The 18248-nt window shown below is 38.5% G+C and overlaps 1 protein-coding gene across 2 annotated transcripts in view; it reads left to right on the top strand.

Annotated features, from left to right (window-relative positions):
* Window positions 1-18248, top strand: part of LOC126092532 (zinc finger SWIM domain-containing protein 8 homolog) — a 503186-nt gene that overhangs the window by 470533 nt on the left and 14405 nt on the right. The window contains exons 21-24 of one of the 2 annotated variants that reach the window (XM_049908174.1): window positions 7112-7447; window positions 10568-10886; window positions 12017-12191; window positions 17311-17460. In XM_049908174.1, coding sequence (XP_049764131.1) covers window positions 7112-7447; window positions 10568-10886; window positions 12017-12191; window positions 17311-17460 — 980 coding nt within the window. Of the gene's footprint in view, window positions 1-7111; window positions 7457-10567; window positions 10887-12016; window positions 12192-17310; window positions 17461-18248 lie in introns of both variants that reach the window. The other variant, XM_049908164.1, reaches the window with a different exon arrangement.

Below are 18248 nucleotides of genomic sequence, written 5' to 3'. Positions count from 1 at the left end.
TTCCATTGTTGAACTATAAGAAGTGGTTTTTTCCCAAATTTGTCCTCTGAAATATACAGGGTGTCCCTCCATTCACAGATAACGCTTTACTTTCAGAGGTCAGTATTTTTACACTGGGTAGTAACTTAATGTAGGAGTTGTCTTTGATTTCAAAAGTTTGAGATGGGATGCAGTGTTATCTGCGTGGCTAAATGCGGTGAAAAAGAGTGGGGGGAGTTTGTAGTTGTTGTGATGAGTAGGCATCAAATTTCATCTAGCTGCTGACCATAGGAATGTATCCTGTGTATCATGCTTTCTTGGATTACCGTGTTTAAACAGCAGTTCATCTGAATCCAAATGTCAAAATTAAACTGGCTTTATATATGGACAACATACTCAGCAATATAGTATGCATTTCTACAGGAAACAAATGAATTCTGACATAAAGATTTCTGGAAAGAACACTTAAAATGTGGCACAACAAATGAAACAAAGAGAGTCAACATCAGTGCTAAAGCAGCTACTGCTTGACAGCACTCTTGATATTCAGAGTGGACAACAAATGCGAAGCACACTGTCAGCCCCAAGAGAACCGATTTCTGCCGATTCAGCCGTGGGAGCTGAGAGGATAACACATTGTTGTTATTCAGTATGTTTATATTGTAAAAGCTGCAAGAAGAATAAATTGAAGCGATACATAATGGACTCAAATTGCAGTCATGACAGTTGAGGTGCACAGTTCTGGAAGATCACAGTTCATAATTGGTTCACACACAGTATGACACTAATGCTAAGTAAATAGCAATTCATGAAAAGGAGACCACAAACAACTGTCCAGAGGAAGAAAATTTGGTGTCAGAAACAAATGTTCTAAGTGGCGTCAGGTGAAGAACACTTGCAGATAAAGAGGAATATTACAACTGCATTCACCATAGAATCCAAATTGGGCACAGCTGGAAGCATGGTCAAATGAAAATGGTGGGACTTACATTACAACACATAACAACAACAGTAGCTGAGCAACTTTCCACAACGTTTGATAAATGACTACTTGCTTATCAGCTTAATACAATCAGAGAAAACATGACAACACTTTAGAATAGAAAGTGTTAACTTTTTTGGGACACACAAACAGCAAGCTTCACATGTACCAGCACTGTGGGATTTATAGCCTCATCACTCCAGTAGGAGCAGGTGTACGGAGAAAAACATGCTGCCGCTGCCCTGTATGACAGGCATGTTGTGTGAGAGTATTGACTTGCTTTGCAGGGCAGCCTACATTTGTGCAAGAAGCAATTTTGTGGGTCTTGACATATAGAGTGCCCGCCGTGACAGGCATGTTGTGGGAATAATACTGACTGCGAATAGTATTGGCCCGCTGTATTGAACTGTGTTGCAGGGGCTACATGTGTCTATGAGCATGGCTGGGGACAGCTTGATATGGATAGAAGAGGGGTGGACAGCACAAGGAGGAGGAGAAAATGGACAAAGGAGGAGTTGGAAACATATAAGGTAGGTGGGATGTGTAGAGGGGTGATGTGCAAGTGGAGAAGAAGGAGGGGAAGAGGATATGAGGATATGGTCAGAGAGAGAGGGGATGGAGAAAATGGATGAAGAGAGGGGAGAAGGAGTTAGACAGATAGAGGTGGGAGGAAGAGGTGGACACTGAGAGGGGGAGGAGGTAATGTGTTCAGTATATAAGTTGAACACATACACATGTGAAGCCTTGGGTAAAGCCAAGTTATATCAGTAAAACAGCTTATAATTTTAATTTGTCAGAATATATTAAAAATAGAAATTCTTCCAGAAACCCCTTAAAAAAAAGGAAGGTTTAAGTATAAATAATGAAGTAAAATCATTTACACATTAATCAAAATATTAATTAAACACACAACTTGATTATAAATATTTTTTGTTTTCCATCTGGGTTAAAGAAAATTATTCGTTGGTCAACACACTTCAAGCAGGTAACATAAAATTGTCCTTGGAAGAAAGATGATCATCTTCAGTCCACTCTGCACTTCTTACTAGACTAACTCCTGTTTCACATTTCATGATACGTGATACATGAGAAACAGGAAAGTAAGGTACAAAATTAATCTACAAAAATATTACAGGGTGTATACGACCCGGGACAACCGGGAAATCCGGGAAAAACCCGGGAATTTTTTCATCCGGGAGAAAACCGGGATAAACCCGGGAATTCTTCGGAATTCCGGGAATTTTTCATTGTTTTAGCTTTCAGTTAATTTTTTTTAAATTTTGGCTGCAGAATTGATTCTCTAGCAAAGAATGTTATTGTATCCTGCTACTGGAGAATGATACTGCAGCAATAAAATATAAACGAGAGGGAAAAAAATAAAACTTTAGTGACAAAGGAAATGTGCAATTTACAACAAAAAACCGTGCACGCACAAACGTTTGCAAATAGCAAAAATATGTCAAAGGCCGTAGGGCGCAGACTGTAATTCTTCGTAACAATAAACTGCTTGCTATGAGCATGACGTCACAACTGTTCACATTAGGTTCGTTTGACCAGTTGCCAGCGGTCTGTGCGCGTGCGCATTTGACTCCCGTATAAGCACTACCTTCTCCTTCTACTTGAAGTTTGGCTGTTAGCTGTGTCTGTAGCAGTAGCAAGCAGCCAGATGCAAACGAGAAAAATTTTTCTCACGCGCCCTAGCTGCCAGATTCACACTAGCACAGAGTTGTCAGAGTTGTAGTGGGGAGGGGGTTAACCTCCACGTGACGCGTGTTTACGTTAAGTGATTTCGCTGCTTCTCTTCATATACAGCTCCCAAGTCAAATGAAAAAATACATTCACATAATTATGGAGAGCAAAAATATATTATTAATTTCAGTTTTCTGATTTGATTTTATTTCCAAGTTAGTAGCAGTCAAGCATTAATCGCCTTGCAGAACAGTGAAGTTATTTTAGCAAGTTTGCTAAAGAAATTTGGCTTTATTAATCTTTCCGCTGAGGCAATCATTTTACTTGAAACGAAGTGTTTCATTCTACAGTATTGGCTAGTTCCAACTTTTCGCTGAATTTCAAGTGCACGTTATCATCTTCTGCCATATATGGCATTATGCCATAATAAAGAACCAAAAATGAGATCGTAGAGTACTGGTACTCCGAGAAAATTTACATCCCAAAAACCACACTGAAAAGCTTAATATCAGATGGGACATTCTTCATTGTGAATCTGGCAAAAGGCAATTCGCACTTCAAGCCGAATTATGCATTTTAGTATGGTTTACGAAATTCCGATGCTCTTTGGAGTACCCTCTGATGCCCTGTTTCTTTTATGGTGTAATATAAGCTCTTTTAGTGCTTTATAAACACGAACATACTGGCTTCCTACACCACTGCAGTTGCACACGCACAATAATGCCTGTTTTCTGGTGCTCTCTGGAAACTGGTAAATCGAACCTATTTCTAACAGTCTTCGGATAGTATTGCGAACGGTGGTTAGAAAAGCGTTACTTTCAAAGTAAATTTCTTTTTACGCAAGATGAATTATGTTACGTGTGAGAAAGTGGGATGGATATCTAAACCACAGAGCGTTTGAAACTGAACAGTTTGAGGACCAGCCACTTACAAGAGTTTCGAGCCGAGACATTTATGTCATAATATTAAATTTACTGGCACATGTGTGTGATGTATCTTAAAGTATAACACACGCAAAAAAGATCAATATTACATGTGAAAGCTTAGCTTTTATTGTAGATATACGGTACTGTGTACATTAATGTAAACCGTTAACTTTTCCTCTTGAGTGTTCGCGCTATTTAACCAGTGATCTTGCTATTGGCTGACTATAACACGTATCCTATGCTCTGAATATCTGCTGTCATCGGCTGACGAGATCTCGTGGCTTGAGATATGACTCGCTTACAAAATGACATCGCAACCTCGGTTTCAACGCTCCGCAAACTAACGCGCTGTGTTTGGTGCAATTCGAATTTATACTTTCGTAATACGAAAATATGCAACGTATATGTTGCTGCAAATCAAAGGTCTCTTTTTTTGTTATAAGTCTCTCCAAAACTTCTCTGCCCGTCTTTTTTTTTTTTTCGGGAAGTTCTACGCGATTGTATAAAACGTTAACCATTCAAAGAATTGATAAGTTTTGCAGTTCCGAGGGAAAATCTACGGAAAATCTGTCAGTTAGCACAGAAAAAGTGTATTTTCGCCCGGGAAAAAGCGTATTTTTTAAACGGGATATCCGGGAGAAATCCGGGAATAATCCGGGAATTTTTTTTCCTTGTCCCCGTATACACCCTGTATTAACAAACTAGTATCTGATTACGGAAAGTAAATGTTTAGAGCTGGTGTTGAACTGTTACATCGTAACTATGCAATAGCCTTTGGAAAGGCCTTTATGAAGTCTTTGCAGTCCTTGCACCACTGAAATCACAAAGAAATTCATCGGAGACCAGGGTATCGTCAGGAGTGCCCCAGGAAAAATATCTAGTGGGTATGGTGAACAGCAGCTGGGTCAAAATGTAGAAAAATGCAAGTTAATGCAGTTGTGTAGGAAAAACAAACCCACACTGTTCGAATAAAGCATTAGTAGTGTCCTGCTTGCTACAGTTACGTCTTTTAAATATCTGAACATAACGTCACAAATCGATGTGAAATGGATAGAGCATGTGAGGAGTATGGCATGGAAGGCGAATGGTGAGCTTGGGTTTGTTGGCAGAATTTTAGGAAATTAGTTTATCTGTAAAGAAGAGCGCACATAGGATGCTAGTGCAACCTATTCTTGAGTAGTACTTCAGTGTTTGGCTTCCACACCAGGTGGGATTAAAGGAAGACATTGAAAGAATTCAGAGGTGGGCTGCTAGATTCGTTACCGGTAGGTTCAAACCACAGGCGAGTGTTACAGAGATTCCTTGGAAAGTCAAATGAGAGGAGAGGCGACATTCTTTTTGAGAAACACTGTTCAGAAAAATTTAGAGAACTGGCATTGGAAGCTGACTGCAGAGCAATCCTACTGCCACCAACATATGTGTACATAAGGACCACAAAGGTAAGATAATGAAATTAGTGTGCATTCAGAGGCATATAGATAGTCATTTTTGCCCCTTGTTCTATGTGCAAGAGGAACAGGAAAGGAAATGACTAGTAGTGGTACAGGGTACCCACTACCATGCACTGTATGGCGGGTTGCAGAGTAAGTTTGTAGATGTAGATATAGAAATTATCGTATATGGTAATTCTACGGAGAACTTGGCTGTGCACTCATTTATTTATTCATGTATCACATTCCGTAAACCCCATCATGGAGGAGAGGCTTCAGGAATGTGGATTGAGCCACGTTACACATTAACAGGCAGAAGAAGTCACAGAAGGCCAAGTATGCTGACAACCAATTTCGACTTGTGCACTGCAACTGATAACTATTTCTCTATTACTTTGTTAAAACATGAATAGCAGCTACTTACAAAAAAATTCGCTACTCTTTATTATTCTCACACTATTCAGTACCATTCTTAGCAATTACTAGATACTAAGCTTTTGTTGTTGTTGTTGCTGCTGCTGCCACTGTGAACTGTCAGTGGAGTGCTCCATGAGAAAGTGGAGAAGTTAGGTATTTCACCCAGCACATTACCTCACAACAACAGGAACTGTTCACGTAGTCCACAGCTGACACATTGCTTTAGATTACTGCCCCCACTGGCCAATATCTGTGACACAGAGTATGTTTCACGCAGTCATTCGCCTAAACATACTCTGGCATGACCATTGACCTCATTTGAGAAGCCCATTTCCAAAAGGTACCAAATCCATAAAATCTAATTTAAGAGGAGAGACAAAAAAAACAAATGTTTTACAACCACATTACCATAAAAATACATTTTATAGCTTTCTTATTATATTCCGATAGATGTTGAGACACATTACACAAAGTATGTTTGTTTAATTATTATTGCATAAATAAAAATGGATTCTGTACCTATTGGAAGATGAATTGTTAAGTTTGGTAACTGTTGCTCTGGAGTTCCGGATGGTGATTCACAGTATTCATCTTAGATATCAGATTCCATAATTTAATTAAAAACCCACAATGAATAAAGTGCCAGACACCTCTGTAGAACATACAATGTCGTGTAAACAAATATCAGTCACATTGTGTGTGACGTCATTACCGAGAAGAGCAACAATTAGCTGCCAGGATTTGGTACTTCTTGGAAAGGAAATAAGATTGGATTTGGTACTCCTTGCCATGAACAGTAAGTCTTAAGGGGAAATATATAATGGGTATTGTACATTTTGGCATACATAAAAGTTCTTATTACATAGGTAATGGTTCTAAGTAGTGCCACCACCTGTTATCTCATTTAGCAATTTTTCAGATTTGGTACCATTTGGAAAGAAGTTTCCCTTATAACAAGAAAGATAATGTGTCCGACAGGGCAATACATTTCACATTGATCCATGGTTCAGCTTCAGTGATCCCGTGCAGACTACAATTGTCGTTGATGATGATGTTGTTGTTTTGTTGTTGTTGTTGTCATCGTCGTCGTTGCCATCCTCATCAACATGGAAACACATACGGGGTCCTGGCAACATGCAGCAGTTATCTGCTGTGGAGCCACATGTTCAACAGTGCACACAGAATGGTGTGCTCTGAAACAATTACAAGTGCAGTGGTACCATACTCCAGTGTCGTATCTACCAGAGATCACCACCTATCCCGCTTTACAGAGCAAGCAGACCTCTGCCCTCACCACAGGATACAGAGGTTGAACAGCTGACACCCTGTTGTCCATTTGTGGTTTCATTGTCCTTCAACCACCTTGCATAAAGTCTCATGACAGCATCACACAAACAGCTGATTAGCTTTGTCTTTTCCAAATGTTTGTTCCCAGGTACTGTGCCACAGCAGTCTGCCCTTTGTCAAAGTGGCTTACATCACTGGATTCCCCATTTGCGGCCTGTACCGTCACTTGAATGATATACACTGTCAATCCCTGGGCTGCTGTTACAGTTACCTTATCATGTCACGTCCCAGCGAGGACACCTGGCAGCATTTGGTCTCACAGCGGAGAGTGGTCGTAATGTTTTGGCTCGTCAGTGTGTATACAGACCGGTGCATACGTTTACAGTTTTCTGTATCTGAAGGTAACCAATGGCGGAGCAGCGGTGATGGTAGCGAGTGCGCCCCAGCACCAGCACCAGCCACAGCCGCTGCCACATGCGCAGCAGCAACAGCAGCAGCAGGCGCAACACCAGCAACAGGCACAGCACCAACAGCAACAAGCGGCGCAGCCACCTGCCACCCAGGCGCACGGCGTTCAGGTCCTGCTGGCCGGGGCCCCGACGCCAGCCGCAATGGCGGTTGCTGCTGCGCCCCAACAGCCGCAGCAGCAGATGCAGCTGTCACAGCAGCAGCCAGCAATGATGCCCGTGCAGCAAGTCGTCCGACCTGCACCGTCCCCACCGCAGCAGCCTCAGCAGGTTTTTCTGGCATGATATTGTTTCATTTTTTTCAAAAATCTATTAATTTTAATCGTATTTATAGATTGTATGCTTTCACTGTGAGTGAAAAATAAATTGGAATGTATTAGAGGCAGTGTATGGGTGATGGTACATTGCTAGTAATTGTTTGTAATTGGCTTACAAGTGCAACTGGTAATGCTGAATAGTGGTACTATGAGGGATGATTCATAAATAATGCACACTAACGTTTTTTACTTACATGTTTATTTTTTAAAATCTCTCTTTACAGTCCTTCAGTATAGTCTCTCTGCTTCTCTGTGACTGAATCCCAACATTTCAGAAACTCCATTATTCCATCCAGGACACCAATTCTGTTCATCAGTTGAATGGCTCGGGTAATGGTAGTAGAAAGGTCTCCCAGAGAAAGATGACAACATGCACACCTAAGCTTTTCAACGTTGGGAATAAATTTTGGTGGACTCTTGTCCGGCCTGTAGGAAAGCTGTGGCAACACTTCCCATCTGTATTCACGCAGTTTTTGTGCTACAGCATTGCCAATATGTGGGCGAGAATTGTTGCAGAGAATGAGTAGCGTAGTCTCGAGCAACTGAGTTCTGATTTTGTGCATTTTCTGTGCAGGTTTTGCATGAAGTAAGATCATACACTGTTGTGGCACTAGTTCCACATCTGTCATGATGATTCCTTTGTGATCATAAGCAAAAATCATCATTTGCTTGAGCTTTGATATAGAGCATGTCAAAATTTTTTTGGACTGTGATTTCATCTCCTGATTTCATAGATTATCATCTATGCTCATATGATCACCATGAAAACAATTAACCTAATGTGAAACTTTAATTTGGTTCATTGTAAACTCACCTGAAACTTCACTTAACACACTATGGATATCGGTCATGTTTTTACTGCTTGAAGTTTCAGTCTAGATGTATGACCTGTGGTCTTCATCCAAGAATCTTGCAGGGTCTGTTTCTACCTGTGGCCAATTTTATGTTACAGTAAACAGTGAAAAAAAAAAAACCAAAAATGTGTGCTTCTTCGTCAAGCTCCCAATTATGTCTGATGTAATTTTCATTGTTGTTGTATCAGTCTACAGCTATACCAACTACTGCATTATTTATGAAATGCCCCTCATGTTAAACCAGAGATTTCTGCTTTATTGGGTGGAGAAATGTAACGATGCACGAAAAAGAGAGAAAATGTCGAGGGTAGGTGCGCAAATGAAAGTTTTTAGTGGTAAGTCGGTGCAGTAAAGTTTCCTGGGATTTGCAGACCACGTCAGTTTGCTGGGTATTCTCATTGTATTGGAAGCTGTACACTCTTATCCCCTCCTCTGGGAACTGCCAATGTCTCCAGAGACAGTCGCCTTTTATAATTGTTTGTAGCAGCGGTCATATAAATTCAGTTTGTTACTATTCAACTGCCATGCCTCCCTGTATTCATATGAAAGGCAACTAGCACTCACTTTCCATCTAGTCGCACAAAATTCAACTTGTTGCTTCTCCCATCTTACTGCTTCTAACTCACATTGCCAAGCTCACTAAGGGCAAAACCCCACCATTATTCATCACACGTATTTTGACTACCTCATGAATAATGCTGTCCACAGAAACAACTTGCTACACAGTTAATAGACATCAGCTGGAAATTGAATGTTTGCTCCTCGGTTAATGCCTAGTCAAAACATATTCTTGTGCAAATCTTATGTACATTCATAGGCACAATCTTCTGTTCGATGTAATACTTCTCGTATAATTGAAACGAAAGACCACAAGTCGTATTAAAAATAATGTGATTTATGGTGGTCACACTCAGAAACAAAGTTAATGTTGTCCTGGATCTGAACTTTATATTCTCTCTCTCTCTCTCTCTCTCTCTCTCTCTCTCTCTTTATTTTTCATGTTATTTATGGTATTTATTTTCAGTACCAGTCCATTATTTTATAAATGGATGTTCCAAGGCTTCTACAAATTGGATTTGAGCAACTAAATTTATATGAAGAACTGAGAACTATAAAAGTATTTAGTTAAAACTTAATTTTTTCGTAAAGCAGATTTAAAATGGGTTAGAGCTGTCGGTCTTACCTTGAAGTTAGTATTTGCTGAAATATTAAATGGTTATGGGTCCTTCCAAGTGTTAACTTACTTAATTTATAGAAGCCCATATACCTACTTCAGCTGTACCCTTTATCGTTTTCAGCTGATTCCATGATACTCTCTAAGTCATCATAGAATAAATAAAAAGAAAAACATATGCTGCTAGTATCTGTAAGTGAATGATAATGACAGTATTGTGTTAGACTGATTTGCAAGGGTGCTCTCGCACTTAGGTACAAATTATTTTTTCCTGGATGTATTTTATTGTTGAAAGCTTCATGTGACTGCTGTGTGGCAAAGTTTTCAAACGCTAGTAACACTGTATATTGTATAGCTTATTACTAAATCTGTTTTGTGCATCTGTATGTTTTCATGTAATTTATTTCTTAAATAATTTTACTATCTTCAGAAGCTTCATTTTACTGCCAATTTAGTATAGCACTTTGTTTGCTGCTGTGCTCTTTTTTTCCTTTATTTGTATTGCCTGATGCAACTTTAGGGTATAGATGGTTATTTTATATGATATGTATAATACCTGCTGAGACTGCCAACAAGTTATTTCTCTTTCACACATTATTTGACACTATATCCTTCATTATATGCAATTGTACCTGCTGTTAAGGCATAAGGAGTTAAAATTGTATACTTGGAAAAATTTAGTAATAACTTTTTTGAAACATTAACACACTTATGGTGCTACAAATGTTACTATTATACTCATATTAAGGAATCATGTAAAAGTTTTATCTAGTTCTTGAATTTGTCAGACTCACTACTGAAAGCATAAAGATATAAAATGTTCTGAATTATGGTTACTCGTATTATATACAGTACATAAATGGAAAGAAAAACAATCTTTTTAGCTGTCATATTATTGTAGGCCGCTGAAAGCTTTATGTTCCTTTATTTATTTATTTATTTATTTTTTAGTTATTGCTCTCAAACAAATGTTTACCTCCAACTTAGCATTTGTAACAACAGCACTTAGGGTCATTCAGTAAAACAAAAAATGGTGCTCCCATAGGTTCACAGGCAACAGCAACAGCAGCAGCAACAACAACAACAACAGCAGCAACAACAGCAACAGCAGCAGCAACAGCAGCAACAACAACAACAGCAACAGCAGCAACAACAGCAGCAGCAACAGCCTCAACAACAGCCTCAGCAACAGCAGTACTCACAGGTGCAGTTGCGCTACCTTTTGGCAGCATACCGTGTGGGTATGTTGGCGCTAGAAACACTAGCACGGCGAGTTCACGATGACCGACCGCAAGCAAAGTATGCTCGCAACCCTCCGTATGGTGAGGATGTCAAGTGGCTCCTTGGTATTGCCAAGAAACTGGGTAAGTTCATCTTGCCATTGAAATTGTTTGTTTCTCTTGTTCAAAATATGGAAAAAAAAACTTGTTACAATAATTGTAATCATTGCATGCATTGTACCATATTTCAGATTTCATTTTTTTTAGTTTTCACGATAAGCTGTAATGTAAGTTAAGACCAGATACAAATATCAAGTCTCAGTGATTTTTCACAGTTTAATTACAAATGTTCATCACTTCACTTACAAATTATTGTGCACGAGTCTCATTCTATACTACTCGAGAGACAGCAAGGAGAGAGAGATAAAACTACATGTGCGATGACATAGTTCATGAGGGTGCATGAAATAATGCTCCAGTACATGCAGGACAGTAAATAAGAGGATTGTAGTTATGCTGTTTGCACAAAAATTGCACGTTGGGAAAGATTAACAACAGATTTTGCCATCTGGTCATGGAAGTGGCTTTAGTCGCTTATTTGATTACTTTAATGCTCACTAAAAATTCAAAGCAAAATTTACATGTGAACTGTTTGCTGCTGTTTTGTTCTAATGTAGAACATAACAGAATTGTTGTATAAAATAAGTATTGTTTCATCCAGGAATTTCAATTGTATTAATTTTCATTGCTGGTATAATTTTTCTGAATAAAGCTTTTCTAAAAACATAGTTTCCTGTATGTGTAGTTTCCTAGGACACGGTAAACATAATAATTAATCAACAAAATATTATGATGAGGGTTTTTTCCCACCACTCCCAGAAACAGCCCATGAAGGATACTGTTTAAAAGGCTACCATATCTCAAATTTCTTTAGTTGCCCCAAATATGTAATTGAATTGGACAGTCATGTTTACTCATTCTACTTCCTACTCCTCCTCCCTCCCCCCCCCCCCCCCCCTCTCTCGCCCTTCCTCATCCACTATGTCTTCAGCTATACTTTATTTCATTTCACTTGGGGTGGGCGGGCAGCAAAGGCTCAGTTGATGCTTACACAAGTCTGCATTCCTGTGTTTGTATTACTGAGAAAGGAATTAGCTAATCCTACCTATCTCCTCTTTTCATGATTTCCGTGGAAACAGTAATTTTTCCAGTATACTTATGTCTTGCTTCATTGTTACAGACTTGATTCTGAGTATTATTTCTTTCTGTTTCAGGAACACAATACTTACACCAGTTTTGTATATGTGCCGTGAATAGTATTGTCAGTCCATTTGTACTGCATGATGTGGCCTTGGAGGCTGCACATTATCTCGCTCGTAACAACCCGAGCCTCATAATGCAGCATTTACGTTCTGCACTTACTCCGCTTGTCCAGAAGTGCCAACAGATGTAAGTACTTGTTAAGTTGTTAACTCCTAATATATCTGTATAGACTTTCCTTTTATGGCAATTGTTAAGTACATTTGTGACAGCTGAGGTGCCTCATAAAAGCTGTGGATACGACTGTTTCTGTTAATTAGGTGATATCAATTACCTGAGTGTACACACTATTTGATAAAAAGTATCCAGACATCCCCATGTAATGCAAAATCAAGCACTAAATGTCAGGAGAGACAGTCACACCGTGGAGGGCTGTTTTTTCTGTACAGGAGCAGTAACAGTAGACTGGGTCAGTCATGTGAGCTCACTGCCTTCAAACAGGACTAGTCATTGGATGTCACCTGAGTAAGAAATCCATCAGGGACATTTCAACCCTTCTTAAGCTGCCAAGTCAACTATTGGTGAAGTGATTGTGAAGTGAAAATGCAAAGGAATAGCCACAGCTAAACCAAGACATGTCAGTTCTCATCTAATAACAGACAGGAACAATGGAGTGTTGCAGAGGATGGTTATAAAAAAAGGGATTGAAATCTTTGGAATGATTCACATGTGATTTCCAAAGTGCTATGAGCAGTCCAGCTAGCACATTGGCTGTGCATAGGGAGCTAAAAAGATTGGTTTGCAACTGTCGAGCAACACTGTACAGGCCATACATTTCTGTAGTCAATGCTAAACGATGCTCGAAATAGTGTAAACAGTGAATGATTGGAAACAAGTGAATTGGAGTGATGAATGACGCTATACAGGTACTGTGGCAATCCGATGGAAGGGTTTTGAATTGACGAATTCACGGAGAACGTTAGCTGCTATCATGTGCAGCATCAACACCGAAGTATAGAGGAGGTGGTGTTGCGGTATGGAGGTGTCTTTTATGCTTAGGGTGTGTTCCTCTTATTGTGCTAAAGAACAGGCTAAATGCGGAAGGATATGGAACATATTTTACATCATCATGTGCTGTGTACAGTAAAGGAATATTTTGGAAACGATAATTGTATGTATGTACCCTGTCACTGAGGTACAGGTTTATGCACATAATTGTATGTATGTATGTACCCTGTCACTAAGGCACTGGTTTGTGGACAATAACAATCCTAAAATGGACTGACCTGCCCAGAGGCCCGACCTAAACCCTATGGAACACCTTTCGGATGAGTTATAGCAATGGTGGTATGATAAGGGGAGATGGTGCTAAAGATTTACACTGCATGTTCCTTTGAAGCCAGCATCACCCCGTTAGATGCACCAGAAATGAGCAGAGTACTCTTTACAATTGCTGCTTCATGTGCATGTGGCAGTTGCTTAAAATAGAAAGTGTTACAGTGCATTCACGAATAGCACAGCATCAGGAAGGCATTTTCAAAAGTTTTTCTGCTCTTAAATGCATATTTGATCCAGTAAAATTGTACATTTTGCATATTAATATAACTTCCTTTTTGTTATACATTGTGAATAATCAAGAAGAAAGGTATGTGATACAAAAGGGCTGCTTTTGTATTCCAACTTTTTCTTTAATATGGACCAATGAAACTGTTGTTCCATCTATGTCGTCTTCCTGGAAATGCTGAGAATGTGTTTTGCTGTTTTTGGTCAATTTCCACTCTTTCCTTCTCACAGCGTTCACCCATGGTGGGGGGTCACCTAGTGGGTAAGTTTAAATTGCAATTGCATCTTTGATAATGGATGATTTTTGTAAGTAATTTTTGAAAAGTCTCATATTTTTTGCCCTCTAGCTTTTGCACTGCTTTCAGTCCCAAAGTTCTAAAAGCTAGTAGTGATCTGTTGGCTGTGTAAGGAATGTGCTCTAATTTTTACCTCATTTCTGGAAAATCTTACTGAATTCATTTTGATGAAATTGTTATAGTACAGAATGAAATATTTACTGTCTCATTACCAGTCCTGTGATCAACTTCCATAACCCTCTGTCAGTCGTGGCTGTTCACATTGGTACATGTTGAAATTTGCTGTAAATTATTTGTCGACAATTGGCAGTACTGGTGCCTTATCACTAATAGTTTCCCTTCTCTGAACGATTTCATTGTTGTGTGTTTTGGTATCGACATGACTGCTCAGTTGTTGAGGTATAAGCTGATTGCTCGGTTTGATACACAGTGCCCATTCGCGTTTCATTTGAACGGTTTATTTCTTTGGTAGTCAACATAATTGAATAAGTCATAAAAAGTTAATTTAGAATGTAAAATGCACTTATTTTCTTTTGGATTGTTTACTCATCTGGTCTGGCTGTTTGAGTATCAAGTATCAAAGGTATATATTGCATCTGATCACATTTTATAGGAACTTTATAATTGACCATCACAGGCTACGTAGGGATGTATAACTGCCTCAAACCAAATCATGTTGAAGAAATCTAAAATACATTGCTTGAAGAGCATAATAATGTAGTTAGAGGATTTTGAAGACAAAGTGGGCACAGATTGTCACCACATAGTTGAAGTTCAGCAGGAAAATTTGGAAACCGAGAAGATGGCAGTGAATATGACAAGGAAGTACTTGAGGAAAGTAACCATTACTATATTGGAAGGAACAAAGAAGTGAAGTGAAGTGGGGTAAAGTTTCACCATTGCAGAGTGTAAATTTCAGGGCCAACAGTATCATTTGAAAGTGACTGGACCTAATGGTGCGGCGAGAACATCTTTAGACAACTGGAACTGCATCATAGGTGATTACATTTTGACTATTATAATTTTGTTTACAAATCAGTAAATTGAGTGTGTCAAAGATTCATTTCATCATGAGAGAGATGTTACTGAATTGAAAGTCTCTTATTTTTAGCTGGTGTTAACAGAAATAACAGACAATGCTTGAAGGTTTTGTGGGGATCTGATGAGAATAACACTGTAAAACTTCACCTTGTAGTGGACATAAAACATTTCAAATTCATTATGCGGTGACGTAGATTTGACAGTTGTATGGGTTTTATAAAATGAGGAACTGCCAGAAATCCTATAGCCTCAGAGAAAATGTTATAGTAGGCGAGAAACTGAAAGGTTTCCACTGAAAATGCAGCTTTCACCAATATATACTTAACAACCGAAGCAAATATGGGATTGAGATATTTGCTCTTGTCAGTTCCCACTTTTTTAACTGTGTAATTTGGAAATATACACCGGGTTGCAAAAAAAATAATTATACCATGTAAGCAATAAATCTGTGGACTTGTTCTATGACTATGTGAATGCAATACACCTTTGAATTTCTTCTCCAACTGTGTGAACCTATTTGTCATTCAGGTCAAAATGTGACAGCAGACAACTGGCATGCTAGTATTGGTTTGATAGAAGAGATAAGAAGGAAACCTCTTTCTTTTGTTGGGACAATGAGGAAAAACAAGTGTGATATTCTTCCGGAGTTTGCTCCAGAGAAGGAACAGCTGTCTACACTTTACTTTTTGGCTTCAAGAAAGGCTATACTCTAGCTCCATATATTCCTAAAACAAGGAAGTGTGTGTTCCTGGCACAAAGTTCGCATGATAATTCAGTAGATGCAGACAGTGGAGATAAATGGAAGTCATCCATTGCAACATTTTATAATAGCATCGAAGGTGGAGTTGACACTGTTTTGCAAGAAATGTGCGTCATTGACCCAGGGTTATATATTTACAACGATCAGTATGCGTGTGGTCAGTGAGTAAGTACTTTATTGTGGTGACAATTCAGAGTTGTATCAGAAGAAAAGGATACATGAAACATCTATATCTCCTGCGTTAGTTCTATATCACTTGGTTCGAAGAAGCTTGGACACCTCAGGACTTCACAGGGATTTTCAGCTGAGCCTATAATGCTATAGGCCAACATGTTAAGAAGCAGCAGAAGACAAAAACAGAAATAGAAAAAAGAAGCTGGGATCAAGGTGAAAAGTTGTAATACCTGCTCAGTAAAGAAAAGACTGGTAAAATATTGTTGCAAAATGTGTCAAAAGCCCATCTGTTTGATACACATGGAGAAGTTTTGCTCTGACTGTCTCAAAGTTCCTCAAGTGTTACCACAGTCCAAAAGTAATTGAGTAATATTATCATTGTTGTTGTGCTCTGATGTCATCTTTACCTTTTTTTAAAGACATTTGTCATTTATAATGGAATTTATTAGCGAAATTAAATAAAGAAGCAAGTGAAAAAGTGACATTGTTATCATTTGTACGACAATCCAACACTGATGATGATAAGAAAACTGGATGATTAATATTTTTATTATTGCTGTTCCCTTACATCATCTTTGACTTAAAGGTATTTTCCATTTATAGTGTGTTTTGTTAGGGACATTTAATTAATAATTGCGTGAATTAGCGATGTGATCTTGCTGCAAAAAAACACTGTGCCTGACAGATGATTAGTTTTTCTCATTCAGAGCCTACTCATCTATATGTACAAACCATTCATAAATCACCACTAAAATAAGCCTCCATTGATCATTTTGCGGATTTAGGTGAGAGAGTGTTTAAAGAAACAATCTTCTTCTTCTTCTTCTTCTTCTTCTTCCTCCTCCTTCTTCTTCTTTACTGAGCCTTAATCTCATCTGGTACAGTATCCGCTGTACTCAAAAATCTTGTCAGTTTATTTTTATTTAATTTTGCAGCCATTTGCATTCCTGTCACAGGAGTCATCCTTTATCTAGGGGAGGGTAGTTATCTGCTCCACCTGTTTGTGGATTGTGTAAACTTTTTCTGTGTGTGATTGTATTTTAACTGTTTACATATCATACTTTCTGAGGCGGGAATTGGGGATCAACCCAGAATTTGCCAAAACGAGTGTGCCAAACTGCCTAAAAACTATAGCCAGGCTGGACAGTTGACCAGCCAGTGTTGTTCACCCACCACATGGACTTGATCCTGGCCTGGCTCACCTTCCTGTTCTGTAATTTAGTGCACAGCATGTTACACTGTATGCGAGATGTTTTGAGAAACAATAATCCAGTTAAAAGAATTTATGGTAATTGGATAAACAACTGGAAAGCACAGGTAAAGGAAATCTTAAAAAAGATTCTAAGTATTCACAGGCACGAAAGTAATGTAGCAGATTTGCACAGAGAGTTGTGAACATTGCCTGTAATCTGTAAGTATCTGAAGGCTTGAAAATCACTAGCAATGTGAGTGTATATATCCCTCTCTTTTACAGGTATATTCAGTGCATGCATCAGAAACTTTATCATCTGACCGCAAGTGACTATGAAGATTTTGTTAATATTGTTTGCTCAGCAAGAGCTGCATTCCAGATTACACCTGATGGCAATACTCAGTTTAAAGAGTGGTTGCAGTCAATACGAAGGTATGTTTTAAACCGTATTCATGTTTTTTCAGATATATAAACAGTGAAATAAGTAGATCATCAGCATTCATAGTATAATGATATATAGGTACTTAAACTAGAACTGGAACATGATAGCTCAGCTTATGAACTTTTGTTGTTATTCAGAACACGTGGACACATATATACCAACACAGCTACATTGTCTTGGCACAGCAGCAGATTAGCTCTGAATAAGAATGAGAACTCATAAGTTGATTAATCATGTCCCAGTTACTGTTTATTTGTGAATTTGAAACTCAGTGTCTCTATCTGGCGAGTGGTTATGTTTGCGCATTCTATTCCACACGGGATTTTACAGTATCATGTTAATTTTTGGATGTATGTTTTGTTATTTGGTCTTAACAGGGTTGTTGATTGCAGTGTCTTAATAATATGTAAAACTTACCAATTGATTTGTGAAAACAGTACATTTTATGAGTGAAAATATGCTGACAATTTATATTGCGGATCTATACTTGGCTTTAAAGTAACTTAATGTTTTTGAACTGTTCTTTTTTCTTAGTCAGTATTTGCGATTAATTAGTGTAGTGGTTGAATGTTTTTATGGCTGCATAATCTGCTTCTTTTTGCAGCAGAACTTGATTAAATTTTGAATATAAGAGGTAATTGTTATTCATAGAATTATATTTAGAAACACCTCTTCTTTTCAAATTGTAATCTGTTATCAATAAAAAATTTCATAAAGTAGTAAATGTATATTCTCTCACTCTCTCTCTCTCTCTCTCTCTCTCTCTCTCTCTCTCTCT

This window comes from Schistocerca cancellata, chromosome 1 (assembly GCF_023864275.1).
Source record: "Schistocerca cancellata isolate TAMUIC-IGC-003103 chromosome 1, iqSchCanc2.1, whole genome shotgun sequence".
Taxonomy (NCBI): Eukaryota; Metazoa; Arthropoda; class Insecta; order Orthoptera; family Acrididae; genus Schistocerca; species Schistocerca cancellata.
The sequence above is the reverse complement of the archived record's forward strand: the minus strand, read 5'-3'. Positions and strand labels throughout refer to the sequence as shown.